Source organism: Prinia subflava, chromosome 6 (assembly GCF_021018805.1).
Source record: "Prinia subflava isolate CZ2003 ecotype Zambia chromosome 6, Cam_Psub_1.2, whole genome shotgun sequence".
Lineage (NCBI taxonomy): Eukaryota > Metazoa > Chordata > Aves > Passeriformes > Cisticolidae > Prinia > Prinia subflava.
Genome location: NC_086252.1, coordinates 18,989,557 through 19,017,239, shown reverse-complemented (window position 1 = coordinate 19,017,239; position 27,683 = coordinate 18,989,557). Strand labels below are relative to the sequence as shown.

The 27,683-nt window shown below is 39.5% G+C and overlaps 1 protein-coding gene across 2 annotated transcripts in view; it reads left to right on the top strand.

Annotated features, from left to right (window-relative positions):
- Positions 1-451: 451 nt before the first annotated feature.
- METAP1D (methionyl aminopeptidase type 1D, mitochondrial) overlaps positions 452-27,683 on the top strand; it is a 44,951-nt gene continuing 17,719 nt past the window's right edge. The window contains exons 1-3 of one of the 2 annotated variants that reach the window (XM_063400519.1): positions 452-860; positions 23,945-24,108; positions 26,634-26,783. In XM_063400519.1, coding sequence (XP_063256589.1) covers positions 821-860; positions 23,945-24,108; positions 26,634-26,783 — 354 coding nt within the window. In that variant the 5' untranslated portion in view covers positions 452-820. Of the gene's footprint in view, positions 861-18,440; positions 18,685-23,944; positions 24,109-26,633; positions 26,784-27,683 lie in introns of those variants that run through there. The other variant, XM_063400520.1, reaches the window with a different exon arrangement.

Below are 27,683 nucleotides of genomic sequence, written 5' to 3'. Positions count from 1 at the left end.
ATTTGACAATTTACTTATCCCACAGGTTACCACTGTGTGCGTGCACATAAATGTATGTAAGGAAACAAAGATCATTACATGAGGGTGAGGATATAAGAAAGGATTACTTGTATAACTTCTATATTTTGGAACTCATCCAGGTGAGTTTTGAATGTCTGCAGAGAGGATGACTCCAGCCCTTCCCAGCGCAGCCTGCTGCAGTGCTCTGCCGCCCTCAGCATAAAGCTCTTCCTCATGCTGAGGTGAAACTTGTGCTTTAGTTATGGCCATTGCGCCTCATCCTGTCACTTGGCACCACTGAAAAAGGTCTGGCACCATCCTCTTGGCACCTGCCTTTGAGATATTCCTTTGCATTAATTAGTTCATAAGGAGAAGGTCATATTTTATTCACAAAAATGAAGTTGAAGGCAGCGTGGTGGTGCTTGCTTGCTTGCTTAGTTGGTTGAAGTTTATTTTTTAATGGCAAGAAACTATGAGGTAGCTCCAGCACTCATGGTTAGTATGGTTGTAACACACGGGACCGATCCCAGTTCGGCAGTTCGGTCTCACTGCCCCGTCCCCCGCTGGCGGGAGGAGCAACCACCAATCCCGCTGGGGATGCTGTCGAGCTGAGCGGGATGGGGCCGCACACAAGGGCGGTGAGTGGCACCTCCGGGCAGCGCGGAGCCCGGTGCCGGACCGTGTCGGGCCGTGCGGGCTGCCCGGGTAGGGCGGGTCCCGCCCGCCGCCCTCACACCGCGCTCGCGCCGGCCGAGGGCGGGACGGGAGCGCTCGGGGCCCGCCGCCGCACACGGCCACGTGACCGCCTCACGTGGGCAGCATGGCGGCGCCCAGGGCCGCCCGCGCGCTGCGGAGCGGAGGTGAGTGCGCGCCGCCGCCGCCGCCGCCGGGGTGAGGTGCGGGCCCGGCCGCCGCCCCGCCCTTCCCGCCGGCCGCCGCCGCGCCGCTGCTCAGTCGGAGCTAGCTTTGAAACCGAGGAGCGAAAGGTCCCGCCGCCGCCGCCCCTGCCGAGGGCTGCGAGGGAGCGCTCCGCCGGCCGGGGCGCGCGAAGGCGGCGGGCGGGGGCGGTGTGAGGCGGCGGGGGCTCGCAGCGGTGGCCGCGGCTCGCAGCGGCGGCCGCAGCTGTCCGGTCTCAGCTGCCCTTAAGGCGTGTCTCCCCGGGCTCGGCGTGGGGCCGGCGGCTCCCAGGGACCCCGCGGAGCGGGAAGGCTGTAGGAATGTGTCGCTCTGGTTTTGCTGTGGTGGTTTTTGCTGCTGAAGTAATCTGACATAAGTACGTCCTTCTTCTGCCAGCCCGTCCGACTGCAGACCTCACCCTGCCACGGCCGTGTCACGGCTTTGCAGCGCCCCTTGGCCCCCGTGCCCTGAGGTTCTCTGATGAGCGCTTTTTCTACCACATAACCTTTCTCAGGCTAAAGTTGTGTGTCCATGTTCTACATCTGTCTTCAGCCCCATGCGCACTTGAAAACCTAGTGTCTGTCATCCAGTTAAAAGGACCTAGCGAATTAAATTTGTTAAGCTTTCATACCTTCCGTTCAGGCATCAAACCTTATTCAGCTGCCCCAGGGGATATGCTTTTACAGAGACTCGAGAAAGTGAAACTGTCATGGTTAAGACAAGACTGATTAAATGAAATCCAAATTTCCCCGAATTGGACAGTTCAGTATAATTTAATTTCAAATACCAAAAGATAAAAGTAATTTAAAGTGGATTTCTGCTCACCTAGCGGTATCTGTTCTACCTTTATTGGACAAAAAATTACTTTTTTATAGACTCTTTTTTTGTTTGTTTTCTTTTTAATATATCTGATGTTACATTTTTATAAATTACGAAAGTTTTCTTTATTATGGAATTGGTTTTGCATAAGTGCATTTGAGCAGCAGGGATCTTGGAAGTTGGTGTACTGATTAAATGCTTTCTCCACACATCAGAAGGACTTGGGCTAGCCTAAAAAAACCCTTTATTAAAAAAAAGTCCGAAAGATACTGGGAAATTAAAAAGTACTTTTCAGTAGTTATACAGGGAAGTTGAATAGTCTCCACGTTGCTGATGTCAGAATTCAAACACTCTCAACCCAGGGAGAAGGCACACAACCCTTTGGGGTGTGAGTGGTTTCCACAAACCTTTGTGAAATTCTGTATGCTCAAATGATGCATTGCAGAATGGACTAGCAGTGGGTTGAACTGCATTTTAGCTGTCACCTTTTCTTGAAGAGTATAAAAGAATTTTACAGGTGATACATAGGATTGTGAATTGAATTTACTACTTTGTAAAAGAAAACTAGGAAGCACCCAGAACACAGGCACATCAAGTCACTGTCACAGTTTGTAGTTAGAAATAGTGTGGATTGTGTGCTGGTTCACTGGCTTGTAAATGGTCTGATTAGATATGATAGTTTCAGGTATTATAATTGAATCTGTGCCACTTTATTGGTAATAAAGTAGAAGACATGAAAGAACTGCATTTATGTCTACAATTCTATCTTAGATGATTTAAATCATAGTAATCTCTTAGAGATCTATTTATTTTATACGGGTGAATTATTGTAGAGTAGAAGCCCCTAATTTCTTATAATGAAATTTCAGGGTTTAGAGCCACAGGGAAATAACTGATGAGAAGACATCCCATGTAAAATGAGTTACTTTTGTGTTACATACATTTGTGTTACATACATACATGATTCCTGATCTTGCTTCCCTAACAATGAATAAGAATCCTGTGACGATCTGTGTGACTTACTGTGGGCCAGGTTTTTAAAGTCAATTCAGTACAGACTGGCGGGGTGTGATACATCCCTTGCACATGTAGGGTGCGTTCCCAGGCTGGCTGTGTGCCTGGTAAGGGGCTGAGCTGCCTTGTTCAGCCTCCTGTGGAACTGGGAATTTGTCCACAGGCTCCTCAGTGGGAGACCTGGAAACTGCACCTAGCTAGAAGCTCTAGCTGTCTCCAGTACCAGAATGTGAGACCTTGTGAGATGCTTCTTCTTCTGTCACTACAGAGCCTTTTAGAGATGTTTGTTTTCAACATTTTTCTGAGAGTATTATTCTTTCCCCTCTGTTAGTAAAATGAGGAGGAAATAAGTAAATTTGGTTTTAAGCCTTTTTTATTTTTTATAAAAACAGAGGGAGTAGCTGGAGTTGATTCTGGTGCAGTACAGCTTCAAGCTTGCCCAGAAGTGCCGAGTCTCATTAGAAATGAGTTGGGGTTTGGTTTGTTGTTATTGTTTCTATTTTATTTTATTTTATTTTATTTTATTTTATTTTATTTTATTTTATTTTATTTTATTTTATTTTATTTTATTTTATTTTATTTTATTTTATTTTATTTTATTTCATTTCATTTTATTTCATTTTATTTCATTTTATTGCCATAGAGGGCACAAGTTAGTGAGTCATGCATGGTTGTCAGTATTTTCTATACTCCATAGTTAGATTAGCCAAAACTGTGTCTGTTAAAGGAATAATGAGCTCTTCTCCAGCAGGGTATTTATATGAAAATCATCAAACTATCCTGAAGCATTACACAAGTTAGAAAGATTCGTTGGACTAATAAAGAAGGTGTAGCAAGTGACTGAGGCAATGTGATCTGGTTTACAAGCTCTAGATAGACTGCAGACATGTAATTTTACATGGTTTTTATTTCTGATCAGACATGGCTTTGACCTTTAGGATGGTAAAACTGGTAATCAGCTTTTAAATTGCCATTTTATGTTGGACTCTGCATGTTACTGTACAGAAGTGTGCTATGGGGTCTGCATCTGGGAAGTGGTTAAATAAATAAAGTACCTGCTTTACTGCATCTTTTACTGAGCAGTTTCTGATACAGTTCATTTCTTGCATTTTTTTTTAATCTGCAGACCTTGGTAATGCTCATGGTTTTCCAAAATTCAAACTTTTCAGTATTTCTAAGAGGAAAAGACTCAAAATTAGATGATTTTTTTTCCTATAATCAAAATATTCATTTCAGACTTTTTTTTTTGTTGCCATATGCTACTGAATCAGTCTGTTTCCACCTTTCTGATGGTGCATTTTGAAACAGGAGTTGTATTTCTTTTTAAAAAATTGTTATAGCTTGCTTTTTTGGTGAGCATATTTAACCACAAATTTCAGCATATTAGATACCATTCTCATGTTAAGAATGAATCATAAAAATCTTCTTAGCACTATTAATATTCAAATGGTAGAAGTATCTCTATGTCTGTATTTTTCTCACTGTTAAAAAGAAATTCAGAAATGTACAACTCAAACAATTAATCTTCACCTATAGTAACTTCCAGTACTTCTAACCTAATGCTTTTAAAAAATTTCCATAGAATATACAGATAACGGTTTTGGGGAGACTTGACTGTTTCCTGGTATTCCAGACTTACAATTAAATATGTGCTGTAATTCTCTTTTGTTTTGGCAAATGAGAAAAAGTGATTTAAAACTTGTGCAAGAGCGTTTTCAAGATAAAATGTGCTTGGCTGCACTGTGTGATATATGAGTTGGGCAATTAGCTGGAAGAAAATATTAATTCACATTTTCCATTAATTTGTAGACAGACTCATGTCTCCAGAATTTAACATTAGCATTATGAGCTGCAAGTGATGCATGGTGGAAGTTCAAACCATTTGATTGTAGTACACTTTCAACATTTTTTAAATGATCCTAAGGTAGTTTCCTCCCTGTCTCGAAAATAATCAGGCAGGCGAGGAATTATTCCCTTTTCAACTATGCAGCAGCTCTGGGGAAGACATGCACTTTTATGGTTTGAGGCACGAGAGAAAAATATTCCCTTTTCAATAAAGTGTTTAATTGTTCTCTTCTTTCAGTGGAGAGGTAATGTATTGTTGGCAGCACACGGTGTCTTTTTTCTTATGAGATCTATCATTTCTGGCTGTGGGTGGATGTGTAGGGTGTGGTTTCTCTGTGAGCTTAGGTTTCTCAGCATTAGCTAAGATTGCCTTTAAATGAGGGAAAGTCATTAACAGATGTCCTGGACAGCTGCTGAAAACCAACGTTTTCTGCAACATCAACAGCTTTAGTGACCCACACCTTCTCTCGTAGCCGTTCATTTCAGACTAAGAAGTCTTTTCTCCTTTGTAGGAAGATGCCCATTGCCCTGGCACCAGAGCGTCACCATTGTGGTTACAGCTAAAACCACATAGAGACAAAGTTAATGACAAGTTCCTCAGGAGTACTTAGTTTCAGCTTTTCTTGAATGCGTTCTGTGCTCTGCATGCCTTACATCTTGGGTGCCCAGGTCCAGGTAGTGTCCTGTACCTGCCAGTGTTTAGTCTGTGATAAATGTATTGGACAGGTACATTTCCATATGCCAGAAGTTAAGGAAAGTAAGCCCAGCCAAAATTCTTGAGGCAGAATTGACCTTGTTTGGAACAGTATTTTGCATAAATCACTTTTCATCTTGCAGAATTTCCCTTAAAGCTCAGCTGGAGCTTTCTCTAAGCAGAGAAGAGCCATTCCTATGGCAGAGCTCTGAGACTTTTCCACCGTCTGCAGAAGCGTGCTGCCCTGGTGTGGTGTTGAGCTTTGTGCATAGGCTACTGACCTCGAAGGAAAATATCACAAAGCTCTGGAAATGCCTCTAACAAGAAAGTGGGATGCCCTGTTGTAGGGAGTTGTCTTGCTGCTGTGCTTCCAAGGTGGATTTTACAGTGCTGTGTCTGTGTTCACAGTTGGACACGGGGCTATCTGCGAGTGAGAACTGTTTGCGTGCACAGCTTCTACACTGCCTGCCAGAGTCTTACCTGGCTGCAGATGCAGAAGCAAAGGCTCAACATAATAACAAGTAACAGGGTGGAAAGCGTGAAATGGAAAGTCATGTCTGTGATTTTAATTCAAGATATTCAGTTCACTGCTCCCTTGGGCAGCACAGAAGGCAAACTTCTTCTCTCCTTTACATGTTGCTTCAGTCTTCTACTCTTCAGGCTCACAAATGCAGTGTTAACCAACACACACAAGTCTCAGTGTTCTGCAAAGAACCAAATCACTGATTTAATGTTCTCTATGCTCATACAGCAAATCAGTGAAATAAAGAATACCACTTCACAATCTTTAGAGATTAAATTAAAGGGAACAAAAATACAGACTCCTAAAATCTATAGTGGAAGATGACCCTGCTGAGGCTACGTGCAGGATCAAACTGTGAAGTGCCTGGCTACTCAGTGCTTGCATGCTCTGTTACTTAAACATCAAGAATGGTGGCAGAGTATATGAGAGATCTCTAGCAGCCTATAAGCTTGTTTAGAGTAATATATAGCATTTGAGGAGAAAGAATGAAGTATTGAATCATTCCTAAAGAAATTCTGGACCTCGAATAGTGAATTACCTTGTATTTTAGAGCAGATAGCTTCACTCCCTGAAATCACAGGATCAAATGTCCTGTGAGCATATAATAAAACTTTTTTTTGCCTCTGAGAGCTCACAGTGCAGATAGCTAAGAGACTGAAAGGGGCTGAAATCATGAGCACTAGCTGATGGATGGAGAAACTCTAGCACTGAGGGAGTAATTTCTGGAGGGTTTTGTGGCAGCACAGCATCAGCACGATGAAGCAGGGCCTGAGCCTGGCCTCGTGTCTGCTGCTCCTGAGTTACCAGGCAAACACACAGTTTAGCAGTGGACATAGGTAAAGTGGCCTTCTAGATTTAGATACAGAATTTCTTTTACTCAAGTTTTTGCACTGAATTACCCTACCTAGACCAGAAGCTGAATTTAGGGTGCACATAAAAACAACATACCACATATCTGCAAAGTTTGGGATTTGTGTGTCATGGGTATTCCATAGCTGTGCAGGGGAAACCCTACTGAGCCAGTTTGGCACACTTAACCTCATTCCTTGTGTGGCTTTCCATGTATAGCTATAGTTGGAGTGTAAAGTTGAGGCTACCAACAAATATTTCTATGGTGTTATGGTATTTTTTTTATTCTGAAGAGATGTGAATTTTGGCTGAGATCACCTTGAAGACAAGCTACTTCTGGTTTTAACCTCTTTTATGGTAAAGCTGCAGTGGAGGTCGGTGTCATGAAATCTAAACTGTTTTTTCTTTCCCTAATATTTGGATCTAGTAGACATGATGTTCTGATTGTGACAGTTGTGAATCAAGAGGAAAATAAAATCTTGGGTGCTTTTGAGCATTCTTCAGTGACAGTCCTGCTGGCCCACTGCAGTCTGTGATTTCAGAGTCGTACTTGGTCATGTGTGCAGTCTGGAAAGGCCTTTTCTGTGCTAAAACTACCTGTAGGACACCCAGTTACAGTGATCTTATCAACTAGGGATTCATAATTTTCCTTTTTTTAGTTCCTCTTTCCTTCTCCACTCTCAAACAAGCACATTGCCATAGCACGTCAAAATGCACATCTGGTGAGAGTCTTGCTGCCTCTTCTTCTCTTTGACAGTTTGAAATGATGATGTGCTCTGATGGGTAGCTTGCAGTGCTTCTAGACACCACATCCCAGTGCTGTTGATCTAGCAATACTTATTAGCATGAAAATTTAATTTGAAAATATTTTGAAGTAATGTAGTGGGAGGGAGAGTGGATTACAGGGCAATGACTTCTTTTCAATGTTTTGTCTATTCAAGCCATGTGTATTTGTCACAGTGGTTTCTCTCCTAAGCATTTCTATTTAAAATCAATGTGTGTTAAAATATGCTTGTCTGCTCAATCCAGTTTTCATATTATTTATGTGAAAAGGCAGGACAACGTATATAAGGAGCAGTCTGTGTGTTATAAACTCTTTGCCTTGCAGTTATTGCATCCTGTAGAAAGAGGCTGTTCGGCTACAGCCTTGTTTTAATTTCATTTTTCAGTTTTCAGTTACACATTTCTGGAGTCTCCCTGACCACTGCTGCTACCTGATGGCGCCTATATTTCATCAAGTTTAGACAAGCAGTCTACCTGGACTTAGGCCCAGAGGAGCTGCCTAACTGATGAACATGATCCCCTCTGCCTGGGAATTCAAGACCTATAGAACCACGATTCCCAAGGGAATTGAAAGAAAACTGCTCAGACCTTGCCTCTTGCTTTTTTATTTTCTTTGTTGTTTTTATGTTTGTACTGATGGGGAGCATATTTTACCACAAGTGAAATCTGGTACAGCTTTGCTGATGATTAGGAGAAAAGATTCTTTTTAACCTACCCTGAAAACAGAAGCAGGAAAGAATAGAGCACACAGAGCCAGACACGAGTTGCTGTGACATCTATCCCTTCATTACTGCACGCAGATAAAGTGATGAGTTATTGAACAAAATAGAAAAAATGTTGTGGCATTGCTGTTATGGTGTTGGGTGGTTTTTTACTGCATCATCATTTTTGGTCTCCCAGAGTTTAGTGGATACAATTGCATATTTTAATCTTGTACTTTCATGCTGCTCTTTAATCTGTTTCGTTCTGTTGGAAAAACTGCATTATATAACGATTGCATATTATTTTAGCTGTAGAATATTATGGTGGAGTTTTTAATTTAGAAAATGTTTTTAGAATATTTTTTGTGATTGCAGAATGAATGTTAGTGTTCAGTGTAATTAAATTTAATTGCACTTCCTGTATGTTTTATTTTTAGTTTGCTCTTATATGCCTTTATTTTCATTGGGAGTTATAGATTTGACATCTTGTTTTTTAAAAGCGTGGTATTGGCAGTCAGACGCAAGCTCACTTTAAATCAATGAAATAATAAGCTTAAAAGTCTTCTAAATATGGAGAACTCATAGTTTCTGCTTAGTGATCAGGAGTTATTTCTTCATGTTGTTTTGGATTATGAGGGCTTGTTATTTTTTTTCTTTATAAGTGTAAAACATTAAGATGGGGAAGAGTAATTAAAGGCTGCTTCTTTCATCTTATTCTGCCTTTTATACCCAGGTCAGCTGGGCAGGCTGGCAGAACTCTTTTAGCTACCCACATTTTTGCCATTCATTTATCTTTTGCTGCTTGTGTTTGCTTAACTAACATGTTATACCATTACTTGTAGAGAGACTTTTTTCTTCGCTATCTTAAGAAAAAGTGGGGTTTGTTTTTCTGTTATTGTAGCAGTTTGTCACACTGACCTATATTTTTAAACATGAGCTTTTTACCCAGGGAGGATCCACAGTGACTGGAGAACCTTGCTAAGCTCTGGGTTTACAAATGTGAAGACTGAACAGATAAGAATTCTCAGATTTATATATTTAAATCTAGTCACTAATAAACATCTGAAATAAAGATGTTATTACTAAAAGTTCATGTTTCATTTTCTCTGTGTAAGGGAATATAAAGTCTGCTGTAGCACAGTACAGATACTGTATTATTCACGCTTTCCACGTTTCTCATCTGCTCCAGATTTGACATTCCTGGTATTTCTGAGGTTTAAGAAAAATCATATCAGATTTTTAAACCTCAGAAAGTTGAAAATACAATCATGCAGTATAATCACATTAAGATTTTTTTTTCCCAGTCACCAACGGGGAAGAGAATTACCATTCATGAAGGCACAATTTCATTGCAAGTTTTTAATAGTCAGAGAACACCAGAGCTGTTTTCCTGAATCGTGGCAGTATTCAGAGGCAAGAGGCTTCAGGGTTCTGCTGTCCAGCTTGTAGCAATCCCCTGCTCTGGAGTCTGTGCAGCAGTTAGAAATAATTAGGGAGAGAGGCGAAGGCTTCTGCCAGCACAGAGGCTTTTTCAGCTCTCTGCTTGGTGGTGGATCAGCTTGAGAATCTATGTTGTGAGTCTCGCTTTGGCTTCTCATGGACTTCCCACTTTCTGCAATTGGTGATCCTGGTGGAAGCTAGCAGTCCTTGGGAACTTAGCAGCTTTGGAAGAGGGAGGGTCTCCAGCTAGGCTGGCACTCTGTCACTGCCCTGCAGTAAAACAAGTTCTCCTAGGGCCGAGTGGCTGAAGAGAAGGGGTGATCTCAGCACAGAGTGGGGCTCAGGTCCTTCATGGCACTAGGAGCCAGGAGCTAGGGATGTTTGAGGCTGGTAGTGTGCAGGATTTTGGATGAGTCATTGAACCTTCTGTGTCTTTCTCCACCTACAATGCAGGTATTCAGCTACCTTGCAGGTGCATTGGTTGAGATTAATGAGTTGTTTGTAAAGCACTTTGAAGATGAAAAGCTCTATAAAAATGCTAAGTATTATTGCGTATGAACTCTTAAGTGCATAATGGCTGTTTGCCTGCCAGTATTTAAAGCAATTTGTAACACACTAAGTAGGAAGGCATTGTATGAAGTCAAGTTCTAGCTTCCATTTAAGAAAAGTTGTATTTTGTGTTCACCAGTTCAGGTCACACCACTGGCCTTTGGTGTTATCTAGGATGAAAACAGACTCTAGTACATTTTTTAAAGGAACTGTTTCAAAACATTAAAATTGTGTTGTTTTATAGTAAGAGTTTCTTCTCTTACGAAGAGTTGGTAATTTTTTACCCTCTTTATGTGACTTGTGTTTTGATTGCCAAATTCCCATGTTATCTATCTTTTTTTGTTTTGCAGCTCTCTTCTGACACTCACACTTTTGTCTGAACCACTGTAACTTTTCTCTCCCTGACCCTTTGTCTCTGCAGCTGCCATCAAAGCTTATGTTCCTCTGCTCCATGGCTCTTGGTGCCCAGGTTTCCCTGTCCCTTCATCTACCCAGCACTCCCAGCCTGGGCAGTCTCCTGCCCCAGGCACTCACTCACAGCCAGTGCTGCACAGTGATGTGCTCTTATCAGGGTGCTTCTTCAGAAATGTGAGTAGACTGCCTGGCAGGCACAAACTGCCCAACAACAGAAGGGGCAAAGCTGCCCTGTGCTTGAGAGCAGACCTCCCTGGCTGTGCCCTGTTGCTTCACTCTTCTTCAAGCTTTTTGAGCACTGTCTTTGCTTACATCCTCCAGTGGCAATGTGGACTCCCATGTAGGAAGCTGAAACAAATTGATAATGGACTTGCTTTCTAAATAAAAGTCTTGCTATCAAATTCAGCTTGTGACTCGTTGAGTCACAAGTTGAAAACAGCTGCGTATTTTGGTATGTATCAGAACCATGTAGTCTGTCCAGCTTGGATAATTAAATATTCACTTTCGCCCCAATCTTGGTTTGCTGGATTGTGTTAGAGATGTGACAGACACAAATGCCCCATCTTTAATAGATTCATAGTCATATATAATAACTTAAGTGCAGTTGCCTTCACTTCATAAGATGTGTCATGTGACCAGAGTAGTGCATGTTTTAATTGCAGGAGTAAAATGCAAGGGAGTATGCATGAAAATTTGCGTACCACAGGCTAAGGTGCTGTGGTTTATTGGATGCAATTCAGGCAGGACAATATAGTATGTGGCTATGTTTAGTATAATAAGAAGTGTCAGAATTCTCTATTTTGTCGTAGTTATTATGTTATAGTGCTATGTTTCTGAAATTATCTGGGAGAAGTGATTGGCAAATGTTACCAGCTGAACTGTTCAGTGGCAAAGGGCTGTATCTGCATGGTAACTGGCTGTTCCTTGGAGGACAAGGAAAGTTTGATTTTTTTTTTAAATTATTATTCCCCTAAGATACTTCATATTGAAAACATTATTTGAGTGAAAAACATTGGAAATGTTTTATGACATAGAAACAAGATATGGAAAGTAAGTTTGTTGTCCTTTTAGAGATTATGTCCTTTCCAATTCAGTAATGTCTTTCCCTTCATAATTTCTGAGGAAAAAGGAGAATGTTAAAACAAAGTGTTCAACAAGCTGCCCTGATGCATGGAAGCCTTAGAAGGGAGAATAAAGGGCTCTTCAGAGCTCCTTGGAGGTCTTTTGGCAGACATACTCTCTAGCTTGCAGCCTGAGAAAACTTCCATGTGTGTTTTTGAAAGTCCCACTGTTCTCTTCTGAGTTCAGATTATAAATAACCAGCCACTCTAACTAGCTCTATAAACTCTCTAGCTTTCACATTTTAAAGATGTTTATGTTCAGGTATTCATTGTTAAAACCTATTTAAAGCTATGTTTCATTTTAGATCAAGCTCATTTTGAACCATTAACAACTATTGCAGTAATGAATACAATCTGAATTTATACATGAATACTTACAGCATGTCAGATGTTCTCTGTAGAAATTTGTACACTTCTCAGATTATCTGTTTCATGCTTTCTTGCACATAAATTTAAATTATGTGTTGCCTTATGTATTTTTAAAAAGAAAGTCAACAGATGGGGCATAACATTGAAAGAAAATGACAGGTTTGTTCCTCATATGAATTTCAGCTGTTCAGGCTCAGATTTACTGATAGACACAGGTGAAGATGGAGTTGGGCAGAAGCAGCAGTGAACTCCTAGCTTCTCTCCATGTAAAATGGAGATGCTTTATGTTAGAAATGGTGCAGTCACTGCAGATCTGCCGCTATTCTGCTTGATATCTCAGCTCTTGAGTTTGCTTGTAAACTCAGCTAGAGCTGTTGCTGAGCTCCTTTCCACTGGACAAGGTGGGTAGGCATCTCACGGAGACGTGTGGGGTTGACACTGAGAGGAGACGTTGCCCGTAGTCGCTTGGGCAGAGCTGAGCATCGAATGACACTCGTGCCTCGTGGGTGAAATGGTAGGTGATGATTAATGTCATTGCCATGTCCTTTTTGAACTAACACCTGGGAGATGGCTGTTCTGCACTGATTGTTATTAACATAATTCCTGTGAGTCATGGTAGAAATGTGTGTTCTTTTAAAAAGTAAATACAGTAGTGGGCCTTGATTTGGTTTATAAAGATTTATTCATGCTCTAACACACCCTGCTAGATCAGCAGAAGCTCATCTCATGAGGATAGTTCTCTTCTAGGAAGCCTAAATCAGTTTCTCAAAAGGATCAAGTTGTACCAGAAAGAATTATTTTGCTGGTATAACTGTCCTAGGAGTTTTCTGAGTAGTACCATTATGTTGTCTAAGAGGTTTGAGTTGTAGAGTACTCTTAACTAATACACATTTTCTGGCAAGAATGTAATTGCAGAGCAAACCAAAGACTGCAGAAGTGGCTGTTTCTAAACTCTCCTTGATAAAGACAGTCTTGTTTTTGTTCATTTGGAGGCTGTTTTGTCCAAATAACTCTTCTGTAAAAGCTACTTCACAAAATCAGTATAGAATGATGTAGCTGATGGAGAGACTTTGGCAGAGCTTCCTGCAATAGTATCCCCAGCTGTGGAAACCAGATGGGTGTTGCAAACAGGTTGGTGGGGTGTTGGAGCTGAAGGTTCATCCAGATGAAGATAATCACCTGGGGTGTCTGGGAAAGGACAGCAGTTCTCTCGTGTCCTCTCTGGTGTGACAAGCAGTGACAGTGGGCTGCTACCAGGCACTGCAGGATGAGCAGGCATGGCCCAGGCATGGGCATAAGGCTTCCAATGACTGTGCCATTGCCAGAGAAGCAGCCACATCAGAATCAACTTTATTGTAGCTCTTTGCCTACTGAAGGCAGAGCAGGAGACTTGACATCTATGAAATTGTGGCCAGGGCTGTAAGACTCAAATTCACAGTCACATCACTTTTCAGTGGGCCTTGCATTTAGATTGAGATAGACTTCACATTTTCCATGTGTAAAAAATATGCAGCAGGATTCTTAGTGTGTAATTGACTGAACCTAGAAGTTCTGAGTTGAGTTTACAAATTAGTAATTGATTAAATGCATGTCCCCGTAGAGAATTTCACAGGTTACTGCCCAGTTTTGCAGACAAGGTAGCTAAACATGCTCAGAAGAATTGCCTGTCATATTTTGCTGGCAAGTTAGATTATTGTGATCTTGTGGAAAGCAAAACATTTCTTTCTTCTTAGAGATTTACTATCTGTGCAGAAAAGACTGTGTAAACCCTTTTCAGTGTAGAAAAAGGAGTTTGAGACCTAAATGCAAAGACTCTTTGCTTACTCTGTCTAGCTTAAATAATCAGACATAGAATAGTCTAATAAACCATACAACATGAGTGAATAACCCAGTGAAGATAGTTCAGAAATGAGTTATTCTTTTTTTTTCTTTTTCAGCTTAATAATATATTTTCTGAATAAATGAGTCTGAATGTTTGGTACACAATCATTCCGTTAATTTGTGCCTTGTTTTATACTTGTGTTCTTCCCCTTTAGTATTTATTAGAACAGCTTCCCTTTCTACAGAAGGGCTATGGTTTTATAAATTGCCACATTATTTGCAATATGCCATATATGAAGTGGGCCGTAGATGGTAGTTACATGGCTTGAGAACAGAACCCTTAATTTTGATGTGTTTTATAAACAATTGGCAATAAATGGCCTCATCCTGTGTCCTTTGACTTTAGTGGGAGCTCTGACAAGTGTGTTTACGCCAGCAGAAGCCGGCTGCCAGCGCAGCAGAGCGGGCAGCGCGCCTTTGCTTTCAGCACAGTCGTGTGTCCCCGTGCCAAGAATGAATTTTGCCGATTCAGATTTGCTCAGTTTGTCAACACACAGCTCCCATTGAGCTTCGCAGGACGAGAATGATTCTTGGCACGGGGCCGCGGGCAGCCCGGGGAGCGGGGCCGGCAGCGGCGGGAGCTGAGCGCTGGCGAGGGCAGCGCCCGGCCTGGGCTGCCCTTCCCGAGGCTCCCGGAGCATGTGGTCGCTGTTGCTGGAGCGCTGGGAAGAGGCGGTGATAAAAACAGAGTTCCTAGCTTCGTTTTCAAGGCTATTTTTGTGTGAGTGTGGCTGTCTGGATGATTAATGTGAATAGGAAAATACTGTTGACCCATTTAAATCATGTTAGACAACTTCCATTGCTCATCTACATAATGAAATACACACCGAACATTACAGCCTAAGCATAAGAGCCAGTGAACTACAAAAATAATATTTTTCTCATTTAGATTATGAAGTAAAATATAGGACATTAGTACTAATGATAGTATTAAATTTTAAGCCATGCAAATTGCAATTGTCAGTGAAAAAGAACTATAAGTTGAAAAGGCTATTAGCATTTCAGCTTTAACAGTTAATTTGAGTAATTTCTTTCTTCTGCTAGTGTGCAGCTCAAAAAAGTCTATATGCAAAACATTTAATAGTAAGTGCAAAAGTGTTTGTTTCATATTGTTATTTAATTTCAGTCATTAAAGAAATGTTAGTAATTAATTTGCAATATTAAATATATTAGCATTTTATATTACTGAGAGTAAACTGCAATTTTTACTCGCGTAAAATCAAAAATAAAAGGCAAATTATTAGTAGCCAACAGGTGAAATAATTTTAAGCATTTAAGTCCCAAAGCAAAAACTGAAGCCTTTAAAAATATGGATTTTGTCAAATAGAAACAGAATTGTCAGCATTTTAAACTAAATACAAATTTTGAAGTGCTGAATTTAGGCTGACATGTTTCTATGGTTACCTACCTTTCCAATAGTTTGGTGAGATGTGTAAATAGGGCTGTGAGTCACTAGTAATTATTTGGGTTTTGTTTGTTATAGTTGTAATTCGGTGTTCAGTTTGAATCTAATACAGTTCATACCACATACTTAGGTTTATGTATATTTTAGTGTGTATGATTGACAGTGATTGAGCATTTCTTATGGAGTGCTTGGTTTTTTTGTCATAAGTGATGTATGTTGGTACTTCTGAAAATGTAAACAACTTCTTCCTGTATCAGTGTTTGATAAACAGGGATTTTTATGCTAAAAAGAGGTCTTTGTAAATGTTAAGCAAGGAGAGAAGTGAAAGGTGTTTAAAAAACATTTAAAACATTTCCCAAACATTATACTGTACTCTTCCGAATTTGATCCATAATTCTATCATTATAATTCACTCAGTGACCCAAATGTCACATATTTATGAATAAGCTTCCAAGTTACGCATTAATGGCACACAGTAATGACTGACAGGTTTAAAAATAAGTGTTTTAATCAGGATGCTACAGGTTATCTGCAGCAAGCTCTTGATTAGAACATCTTGTGCAGAGCATTTTCTTGAAATAAAAATAAGAGCTTATTTCTACCACCACCACGGCAGTTCAGCAGAAAAAGCTGTAAACTCTTGGACCTCTCTGCTCATATATTTGGAAATCTGCATTATGGGATGTAATTCCCCAGCCTTAGACTCGTCACTCTAGCAAAGGACGCATAGGTGTTTTCTGAGTAGAGACCTACTGTCCTAGGATAACTTGTGTTTTCATGTAAAAACAGGACAATACAAGTAATTAACTTTTAACATGAGGCAAGAAATAATTCTAGCTGTCAATTTTACCGAATGACTAGTAATGTAATCTTATTTTATTAAGACATTCATCCCCAAGTTGCTGGCCATAGGCACTTTTTTCCTTAATTTTGGGATAAAACTGACCTGTGATTCAGAAATCATCTTGTGTCCTTAGAGATTTGTCTGCAGGTGTATGGAAAATACTTACTGCAGGAAAAAGACTGACTGCCTATTCTCTTCCCATGTGTCAAGATGCACAGAACATCCTTATATAATGTTCAGGAGCATTCCTAAATTTCCTATGCAAAGATTACTCTTATTTCAGCAATGTTACTTGCCTACAGAAAGGATGCGAAATGGATTTTATGGTGATCCAGATATGTTTTTTCCATTTCAGGTGGAAATTTAAGAGGTTAGAGTAGGATTTTTTTCAACATTTAATATTGTGTCAGGCATCTATATAGGACATAAACATGCCAGTTGAAAAACAGTTGTTTCACAGAGCACCTGAAAAGATTTTAACTCAGTAGGGTTCAATGAATATTAGAGCTGTGGGTAGGTGTATATAAACAACAAGATTTGGTATTGTGGTGTGTGTAAGGACTATTTGAATAGCTTATTATTTTAATCTGAAACTACTGTTTTTTAAATGAACTTGTTCCAATAGTTGTTACTTCCCTACAAAATCAAAATCATTAATACAATAAACAACCTTTAAAGCAAAAGGAATTTCTCTGATCTTTTAAAAAATCTAAAGACAGATAGAAAATGCTTGGAAAACGTAGTTAAATGTGGAAGCCTGAACAGATATGTTTCTCATTCTAATTTATTCATTTTATGATAAATTAATTTACTCAATAAAGGAATGCAGTAACATAAGAGGAATGTTTGTCCTGCTAGTCAGAGAGGTTGAAACTTGCCAGATGCTGTGATCTGGAGCCTCAATTCCCTTGATAGTAACTGTGATTGAAACCCTTAATATTGCTTTGTCCAGCTTTTGTACTGGACTTATCTCATTTTGCAGTGATATTGCTTTAGACAACACTGTCTTTTTATTTTCTTCTTGCGTTTTTCTGTCAGAGAGAGAAAATGTAGTAGAAATAACACCGGGATGGAAGGCTCTGTTGGAGTACTGCAGTGCCCTGTTCCCAATGTCTGTGCAGCTTGATCCCGTGTTCTGTAACAGACAATTCATTTCCTTTGGTATATTAATGAGTATCATTCAGCTATAGTTAGATTGTACTCTTTGCTTTTTAAATCCTATAATAAAAGGGGAAAGTACTGTTTAATGATAGCAGAATTCTTCTCAGTCAGTTAATTTATTTCTTATACTGCCTTGGTGTGAGTCCGTGTGTCTGTATATATACAGAACTGCTCAACTGGTCAAAGGAGATTTTAAGGATATAATACTAATTTTTTTCTTCTTGTTAGTTGAAGTTGCACTGTCAGTTGCTGCTGATAAAAGGTGGCATCGAGCCAGCTTCCTGAAGGAGCTATGGGGAGGGTCATGGCTTGTCATGACCTGGGCACTGGTACTTGAATGTTGTTATTATTGGGATGAAGTACCCTTAGGCTGTCATCCTTCCTGTAAATAGAAGGGGTTCTGATTCTCTGTGGTTTCCCAGTTTACCAACTTGCAGAACAGCTATTTTGTTGGCCCTAAGTTTGAGTGAATAATGAATTAGAAGCATAGCACTATTCCAGAAGGCACTGATTCATCATTTCAGTCTGTTAGTCTAGACTAAATCATAGTAAGTAAAACCAAACAAGAATCTGTTTCCATATAGTTTATAAATTTACAAACTCATTTGTGTTGGCATATAGCCAACAAATTGCCCAGTTCCACTCTGCATGAAGCAAGAGCAGAATTGTAATTAGCAAGGAGTGTAACTGAGGGCCAAAAGTGACTTTTTTCAGTGACACAGAGGAGTCACAGTGATGCTGGCAGAGGGGCTGACTCTTCTACCATGGAGTCGGTCACCATTTGACCATTGCTTTGCTTCATTGCCTCTTAGGAGAGTAACAAGAACAGGTCTGTTAATGCCTCTATTAACTAAACAAAATCTGTCGTTAATTTCCAGAAAAATTAAATAAAACAATCCCAATTAGAATATAATGTTTGCAAGATACTGGCCTGTGTTTCGGTTTATCAGGGTAGGGTCATAAGCATGCTGTTGTTGAAGTTTTCACCAATGTGTTGCTGTTGTAACTGAAGTCACATCTATCCTGATGAATATTTCATTTCCCCAATCGTGCTATTAAAAACAGAGTGTTTTTACCCTTTCATTCCTGCTTTCTCTTTTCCAGTACCATCGTGACAGCTGTGGCCGCGTCCTGTTTACAAATTGCTGCTAGTCACATTTTCAGTAGTCCTTGTGGGTTTTGCTTTCCCCTAATACATCCAATTAGGAGGAAATATTTCTCACAAGCACGGACTTGCTCTTCTCCTTGTAATGACATAGTTCTGCAATCCAGGAAACAGTGCTGCATGGTGTCCATGTCCACGATTTCCTGATGTGGGAAAAACGTGTGGAAAGCATCTGGAGAGGAGGAGACCCCCTTTACCAGCTTGTTTCCTGTAAGCGAAATTGGAAGACCTTGTCTGTGCAAATAGATTTCAAAATAGAGTCTGCCCTTTGACTGTCTCCATAATTACACAGCGCTCTCTGTATTTTATTTGGCTGCCAGAGCAGTTAACCCCTGGAAGTAAGGGGCTGATGATGGCGTGACCAGCACGGGTATGCAGACATGACCATGTGAATACACTCTTGTTTGGAGAAGCCTGTCATTAAGACCTTCTTACAATATACTTTTACCAAATTTGAGAATTATCATGTGTTGGATTATGTTGATTAAGATACATTATATCCATAATGTACAGAAAATGTGGAGGTATTAGTTGCAAAAAAGGGAAAAAAAAGAGAAACAAAAAAAAAGTTCTTTCAGGGCTTTGATGTAATCAACATCTGTCAACAGAATGAATTTGCTTTTGTTTAATTTCAAGGGCTCTTGTCTTTCTACTTTGCCCAATCAGTTTCAACTTCTGCCTCGGGCATTTCCCTATGTTGTTCTTGGAGGTTTTTTCCTTTTTTTTTTTTTTTCTTTTCTTTTTTTCTTTTTTTTTTTAGCAAATGTGCAGGTTATTGCATGTGAAATGTGAGCTGCTCTTCTGCTACACAGGTTACACAGAGCTGGAAAGGACCTTTAATCTTTCCCATCCTATTTTTGAAGTTTGGACATACCTTTGCAACAGGAGGGTTACAAAGTCAGTGTTTTATTAGACAGTTAGAGTTACAATTACAAGTAAAGGTCTTTCAAACCACAGCCATTATTTTGGATTGAAAAATGGGAACATTTGGTAATTAGCAGTAAGAAGCTATGTATTCTTACCTACTTGCATTGGCTGGATTCCACATATTGTTACCCTCAGTGATTTTTAATACCTCATTTTAAACTTGAATCCTCAGAAGTTTCAGCAAAATGAGTGTTTGCACAGGAACCTAAATTATGCTAGAGTATTAAAATTACCTGACAAGCCAAATGGAAGCTCTCTAGTGTTTTACCTCCCAATGAGTATTATATTAGGAAAATCTCTACAATCATTCTTTTTTCAGTTTAAAAAGAAAGATTAAATCACATATTTTGAAAAGAGTTGTCAGAACAATGCTTTTGATGTTGTTAACTTTAGCAAGAGCAAGTCAATTTTATTTCCTAAATAGTTTTGGATGTTAATTCTCATAATCTCAAAATAATTTAGGTACTCTGCTTCTGTTGATACTATGACTAAATCATTTTAAAATATGTTAATTTATTTCTTGTCTCTTTTAAGATGCACCCTTGTGTTTATTGTAGCTCAGAACTGTTATGAAGTTTATCCATTGGTAGTATTTTTGTTAATTGCTTGGAAAATTGAAATCTTTAATGAATAAATACAAAAAAAAAAGTTGCTAACAATCACATTTGATGAATCATGTAAATGAGCAGTTTTTTGCCCAGCTACCCCACACTTCATTCATTGGAAACATAGCTCAATAAATTGCTGTAACTGTTAAACAAGAAGCATTAGAAAAGGGCTTATGTGAGAGTTCATTTTCAATATCTCCCATTAAAAATACTTCTTGACCAGAGGAAAATCACATTTAAATTACTAAAATCAACTTAATTAAGGGTCATTAATAGAGATACACATAAAAAACTCTCCACTCTAGGAGTGAAATGGGAGCATTTCATTATATAGTGTAGCATGCATGAACAGATAACAATTAAAATAGCCCTAGAGTAAAAGGCTAATAAATATAGGGCACACTGTGCTGCAAAATCAGTCACTTAAAAATGCTCCCACCCGTCATAATTCTTGAATGCCATATTCAGCCCTTCTGACTGGCTCGTTTAAAAGGAAAACAAATGTAATTTCTCCAGAGGATGTATTAATCTGGTGATTCAGGGGAGCTCACGGTGCACATTTGCATTATGAATGCAGAGGAGGTGTGGAGGGTGTGCTGAGGAATCCAGCGGCCCCGGCAGGACGCGCGCGCTGGCGGATCCTCGGTGGGACTCGCTGGGGGCTCAGCAGGGCAGTTGGCAGGGATTTTCTGTGCTCCATGCATCCGAGCTGCTGATGGGATTCGGTAACACTGCTGATAATTCACCTTAGTGCAGCTGACAGCAAATGTTGCATTGCTCGTGGCAGGTGAGGTAGCCTTGCTGTTAGGGTACAGAACAAACACATAAAGGGTCAACTTTGTGTCCTGCTCTGTTACCAGCCTACCCAGCTTTACACGCCGTGCTCTCCGGTGACTGCAGCTTCTGCTGGAAGGTGCATGAATGCCGTGTTTATGAACTATCTCGCAGTAATTAGTGTACACAGAAAGCTTAACAAAAGGATGTGCTTGAGCACCAGTGTTGCAGGAGTAAATAAAGGCGCTGAGAAAAGCTTTGATGGGTGTAAGGCGTGGGGAGGAGGGAATCGCTGAGCCAGACTTGGAGAATACAGACAGTTGTTCCTGTCTCAGGTGATTGATGATGTTGCTATATCAAATTAGCTGGGAATATGGGAGCTTGAAAAATAAAAGGAGCTGTGGAGGCATTAGAAGGCCTTCTGAAGGAAGGAAGTGTGTGGATGGAGTCCAGATTTTCATTATAGACCAGTAACTTCATTGTATTTTAATGCCATTTTATTTAATTTTATTTTTACTTTGTAAGAGAATGTTTTCTCTTATAATTTTTTCTATTTCAAATAAAGGTTTAGTTGTCCTGTGTTTATAAGTCTTGTGATATAATTTAGGAATTGTATTTTAGAATGGTGATACTTATTTGCTTGTCTCATTTCATCTGTTCAAGTAGCAGATATTTTCGTATGCATCTGGTTTATAATGAGTACTTAGTAGAATAACAACAGGCTACAGTACCTTATTATCTTGTTATTTTGTGACAACACTTTCAGTGTATCTTTGAGAGAATAGAGGTAAAAATTTTGTTCTATATAAAAAGGTATCCCTTTTGAATGTGAGCTAGTCGATAGACATGTACCCACGAATATGATTTTATGTATTTAAGAATTTGTACTTGGGGGAGCGGATTGGGAATAATTGACAAGCACCTTTTCTTCCCCAATGAAATTGTGACACAGTAGACAAGGTGCCCAGGGAGCATTCTGGGCATCAAGGAGAGCATTTAAAATGCAAGTTCACATATTGATGTCCATGTGGACTTGTGCTAACCACATCAGTGAGTGTGGGATTTCAATATGTTTGTAGTACCTTTAGGAGTGCTAAGAGCAAGGTATTTCAACTGCACTTTGTAAAAGAGGCAACTTTACTTGCACTGTCAGAGTGATTGCTACTTCTGATGGCCCAAGAGTTGCTGCCTCAGCAGATTCTGTGCTTCCAAATTCCAGACATGTATGCAAACCAGACAGGGAGTTTGCAGGATGCTTTGGCTTCTTTGGACATGCTTACAGTTGCAGTTTAGGTGACCTTTTCTCTTTTTCTCATATGTTTGAATGGTTTTTGTTAATTGGACGGTGATTTTTTTTCTTGTGAAGGAGACTCTAGGAAAGTAGGTTATGAATGTGCTGTTTAAATTCTAGTTAATAGGCTACCAAATGAATCCAGCCCACTGTTAACTGGGCAGCTCCACTTGGAGACACTTTCTAATGTTTTGAAGCAGGCAGCTTCCATTGGGTCTTTAGGTTATACTGAGAGCTTGAGGTGAACCTCACCTTTCAGCTTCACTTTGTTATTTATCAACAAGTAAAACAAACAAGAAAAACAAAAAAACCAAAACAAACAAGCAAAAACCCCAAACAAAATTACCAAAAAAACCCCGACAACAGAAAAAACACCAGAAAAATTTGCTTGAATAAAAGTTTCTTCACCTAGGTTTTAGCTTTACAGATATTAGTCCCTAAATGTAACCCTGACCGGTGCAAAGAGACAGTCAGGAACATTTCTAATGCAAACCCGATGCAACTATTTCATTCAGTCTGGGTTTGGGGCTCTAAAACAGTGCATAACTTGAATTTTCTGTATTTCATGGAATTCTGTAAAAGGGCTGTCTTTGAAAGATTGCACATGTGGAAGGATAATTTCTGCATCTGAACATGATAAATGCATCCAAAGGAAAGGAAGGAAGGTACAGTAGAATAAAAACATGCAAGATATGAAGGAAACTCTTCTGGAAACAAACATTTGTACATAGTTACAAAATACGTAGTAGATTAATTTCCTAATTTCTGTGATATAAAAATGTTTAGTTACTTCTGTTTAAACAAAAACTTTTTACTGAAGAATAATTATTCATCTGGATTACTTGCCACAAGATTGCTCTTGTATTTGTATACATAATGACATTTTTCAGAAGCAGATCAACTGTTATGTTAAACTTAAGTTTCAGAAAAAAACCTGTGTTTATATTGTAGAACATTTGAGCAGTGGAAATACACACTGTGTGTAGTTGTAATGTAATTGGGCAGTGTCAATAATCCTTTTGAATTTCCTGGTTTTGACACTAGCATTGTCTTTTGTGGTGCATTATTTTGATTTTGATGTCTCTGAGAGCCTTTGGGCCCCAACTGCCCTTTCTTTTCCCCTTTTTCTTTTTTGCTTTTTTTCCTTTTCTCCTTTTTTGCGGAGGCAAAATTTGTCATTGCCCAACAACTAAGTCTGAGCTATGAAACTTTTGTCCCAAATTCCCATGTGAATTAAATGGAAATCTGATTCAAATAGTCCAAATACATTTCAAATTTTAATCCGTTCAATTACTTCTGGCCAAGATTAAAAGTACCTCCTGAAGTTTTTTGTGTTACCCCCTGAACAAAATGAGCTGTTCTTTGTGTCTTGAGCAACAAGACAAAGAGCAACATTACCTTTGTTATGCTCAAATCTGTGACCAATTCTGCAAAAATACAGCTGAAAATATTGTATCAAATAACATTGTCTTCTTTTTTTGTCTTCTCTTTTTCTGGCTATTGTGTCTTATTAACTGCTTTGCCAAGCCTTGAACAGTGCAGCCATGCAAATTGCTCCAAGCAGAGGCCAGTTAGAGCATCATTCCTGTCTGTAAATAGTGGGGAATTTACCCACAGTTTTTTAATGCATCAAACCAAAACAGATTTGGCATTTTGTAAAGCTTCAATGTATTGTTCAGGAAGTTTTTTTGTTCTCATTTATTCTTGTTCTCTCTGCTCTTTCTTAAACACTACAAGATTTGAATTACCCTCAGCAACTACATGAGTTCTGTGCTTTGTTTTACATGATGTCCTTCTTTTTGTAATACTTTCCATTTTGTAATGTGGAAATAGAAAAAATGTTAATAATTTTTAATTTATCTGTTAACAGGTTCTGTGACTGGCTGCCAGATAATCTTTTCTTTGTGCAATCGTAACTACCTGCTCAGGCACTCAAGCAATCATCAGCAAAGATGCTTCTTTCAGGGACAAAGAAATGCTGCTTATAGTATAGTTTGGCCAGCCATGGTTTCTCCAGCTCACCAAGTTCCTAAGGTACTGCAATTTCTGTTACCTAATCTGTTCTTCAGCCAGTGTAGAGTTTGATTGCAGTCAGGATCAAGTGCGTTTGTTGTCCAACAGCTGGGGGTTGCATCACTGTCCTGTTGCTTGGTCTGTTACTGGAAATAGGAGAGCTGATGTTCAGCTGTCTACCATGTTAAACACAGTGATGTGTTTAGTTGTGAGGCAGTTCAAACCCGGGGCGTGTTCAGTTATAGTAGAATAAATGTGAGTATTATAATTATCTGTTGACAAATCTGTGTCCAGATTCTTGTTTGGAGCAACTGTAGACAGTTTTACCAGAAGTCAGTAGGAATCGTTTATAATCATCTGAGTCCCTTCTGTATAAATCTCTAGCAAACGAATTACAAAACTGCTTGTATTTTGCTGATGGTTTATTATTTGGTTATGTCAGAAAGAGACCATACAATACCTGCTGGTAGCTGTCCCGCAACCCCACTGCGTGTTTTAAACTTGTCTTTTTTGTGCCTGAGTGTTCTTTTTCCTTGCAACATATATTTTTTGTTTTATTTACTTTGGAGCCAAAAGGGACTCTTTGATGCAAATGCAAATTTAACATGTGCTCCACTTCTGGTTTCCTTTTTTTTCCTTTTCTTTTTTTTCCCTGTTTAATTACAGCATACAGATTAACTGTTTAGTATCTTCCCGTTAGCCAAAAGAAACCAAAGTACTCTTTCTAAACAGTGCTTCACAGGATGTGTATTAGTACTTTTTACAATTTTGTTTTTCATTTCAATATAGATTTCTCATGCCAAATATAGGGCATTTCCGTGGGCCAGATATACTAAAAGGTTGTTAGACAGGAAAGCATGTAAGAATGATGGAAGTAGGGCTCTGAGCCCTAAGAGCTGTGGAAGCTCTGTGTGCAGGGAGAACATAGGGTTACCTGCTCTATATATTTTCAAAAGCTTAAAATACATAGAATTTTAAAACTTTATTTTCTGTATTAAGATGCTTCATTTAGGATAAAGAGGAACAAATATATCATCATTATGAAAAGTTGTCTTCCCAGATCAGAGTTCTCAGATGTCTGAGAATCAGTCCACATCTATGAACTCTGAAAACTTGAGGGCAAAGTTATTACTTTTATTCAGAATATGCCAGAAAACATATTGAAATAACAGTGTTTTTTAAGATGTTGGTGTGGAACTGTCCACATAGATATTTGTATAAATGCTGCTTTGGGCTTCTCCCTTCACAGTTCTTAGAGGTCAGTGGGATCATGTCTCAGTTAATAGATAAGTGCCCTCTGAGGGGAAAGCAAGGGTGATGCTGTGTATGGAGTTGCTAATCCAACAAACTAATCCAACAAACGGTGTTGTTTTGGGTTGGTTTTTTTTAACTAAGGCCCAAATGACTGCAATAGGATGTTGTTAAGGTTGATATGGCATTCATTTTAAAGGAATAGGAATCTGAAATCCTGTTGACATAAGTTCACTGAAGTTAGTTTCACAGTTTTTATCATATAAACATGAAATACCTGTAGCAGTAACAGTAGTCTTCCTATTGAAAGTCCCAGTAGAGTTCATTAGTTGCCTCACTCTTTGTTACTCCAGCACCCTGTTGTTGTTTGGTGTACAGCCAAAACGCCCACTTTGTTTTCTGCCTGCCAGCTTGACCCTGTATTTTGTGAAGTCAGTGCAAAACTCACCCTGTGGCCAGCATGGCAGAAAATCAGCCTGGCTGTCATGGGCAAAGGAATTCTTCTGCAGCCAGTGAAGCAGCCCAGGACCCTCTGAGAGAAAGTACATTTCCAACTCTGTGCAAGACGTTGCTGTTCCTACTAGCTTTTGTGTTTATAAACGTTAAATTGTTGTGCATTTTAAAAATCAGATACTAAATTTCACCTCATACAAGGGCTGAGAAGTTCTTGGGTGGAAAAAATGAGGTTTATTACACTTTCCTTGACATAGCTAATAGGGATACCTCTGTGTTATGGATGGAGAAATTTGGGCACAGCATATGAACTAGATTATTGTGTAAAAGCCTCTAAATTAAAATAAGTTAAATTCTAAACTTCTTAGTCAAAAAACAGTCTCGTGGATTTCTCAATAGGAGTTTTGTTTGCATGAGAAATACGGGATTTGATAAGGTTTAATTTTGAGACTAATTCTATAGGTTTTTTCCCATCACTTCCAGTGTTCAGATGCCTTTTGTAGAAAATGTCCCTCTTTGCAAAAGAAAATGAAGAGTTTTTAAGTCTTTCTCCCAGTTTCCTAACTTGAGACTGTCTGTGCTGGAAGTCAGCTGCAGTATCTGGGGTTTCAGCAGGGAAGGCTAACAGACTGTGTAAGTCAGTAGTAACAGGCAATGTTAAGTTCAAAAGGGCAGTGGAAGAAATACTGAGGCAGCCTTGAGGGTTTGCCCTGATGGCTTAGGAAGGTCGATACTACGACAGAAAGGGCAAGCTGCCATGAAGCAGGAGGCAGTATCTGAGAAAATGATCCCATTGTCATGCTCAGTTTTCTGATCTTCATTTTCAATCCTTTTTCTCCAAGCACATAAAGAAGCCAGACTATGTGACGACAGGCATTGTACCAGACTGGGGAGACGACATAGAAATTAAGAATGAAGATCAGATTCAAGGGCTTCGTCAAGCTTGTCAGTTGGCCCGTCATGTCCTGCTTCTGGCTGGAAAGGGCTTAAAGGTAACAATTACAGAAGTCCCATAACAGCTTGGGTGTCTTTTATGCTTTCGTTTATTTGGGGTTTGTTCCTACTCTTGTTTCTTTTAACTTTGCTATAATGTGCATCCAACTTTAAGTTTGATCCTAAAAAATAGGGATTTATTAACTTCTGATTGAGTTCATGATATGCCTGTTCCATTATTTCTGTACTTTGGACCTACGTAGTGCATAATCACTGGCTCAGGTGTAATGTCTCTGTGTTTGTAATCTCCCTCTCTTCGGATTGTGTCAAATCATGTGAGTGTCTCCTAAAGCACATGCCACATTTTTTCCTTTCATTTCACGGCCCATCTATCTGATATATATCTCATGCTTTCCAGCTCTGCATGTGTACAAGGCCACACTTGGTCTGCCTTCTCCATTGCCTTCATCCTTCAGCCCTCACAGCCCTGTGGGATCCAGTACAACTCGTAGAGCTGCTGTTGGAAAAGCAGCTGCCAAATTCTACACAATTTTCCAGAGTGCATTGATAATAAAGCCTCATGATTTCCAGAAATGTTCCTACAGTATGCTTTTTAGGATACCTCCCAAGAAAAAATGTAGAGGGAGGAGCCTGCTACCAGGTTTTGCAGATGAAGAAATGCTTTTTTCAGCCCTGCCTTGGTATTTCATGTAATAGCATATTGGATAAGGTGAAATGGGTTGAGTAGCTATGAGATGCAGAGATAGATGGGGACTGTAGGTCAATGCCATTGACTTAAAAGAGGATTTTTCTTTCAGCTCTCATCACTCTTTCACAAAGGTTTAGTTCTGGACCTGGGATGGCAAATAACAAAATTGCCTGAAGCTTTAATCTTACATAGCTTTGTGCATGTTTAACTTTTTAATGTTCAATTATTTCTCAGTACAATAAAACTTACT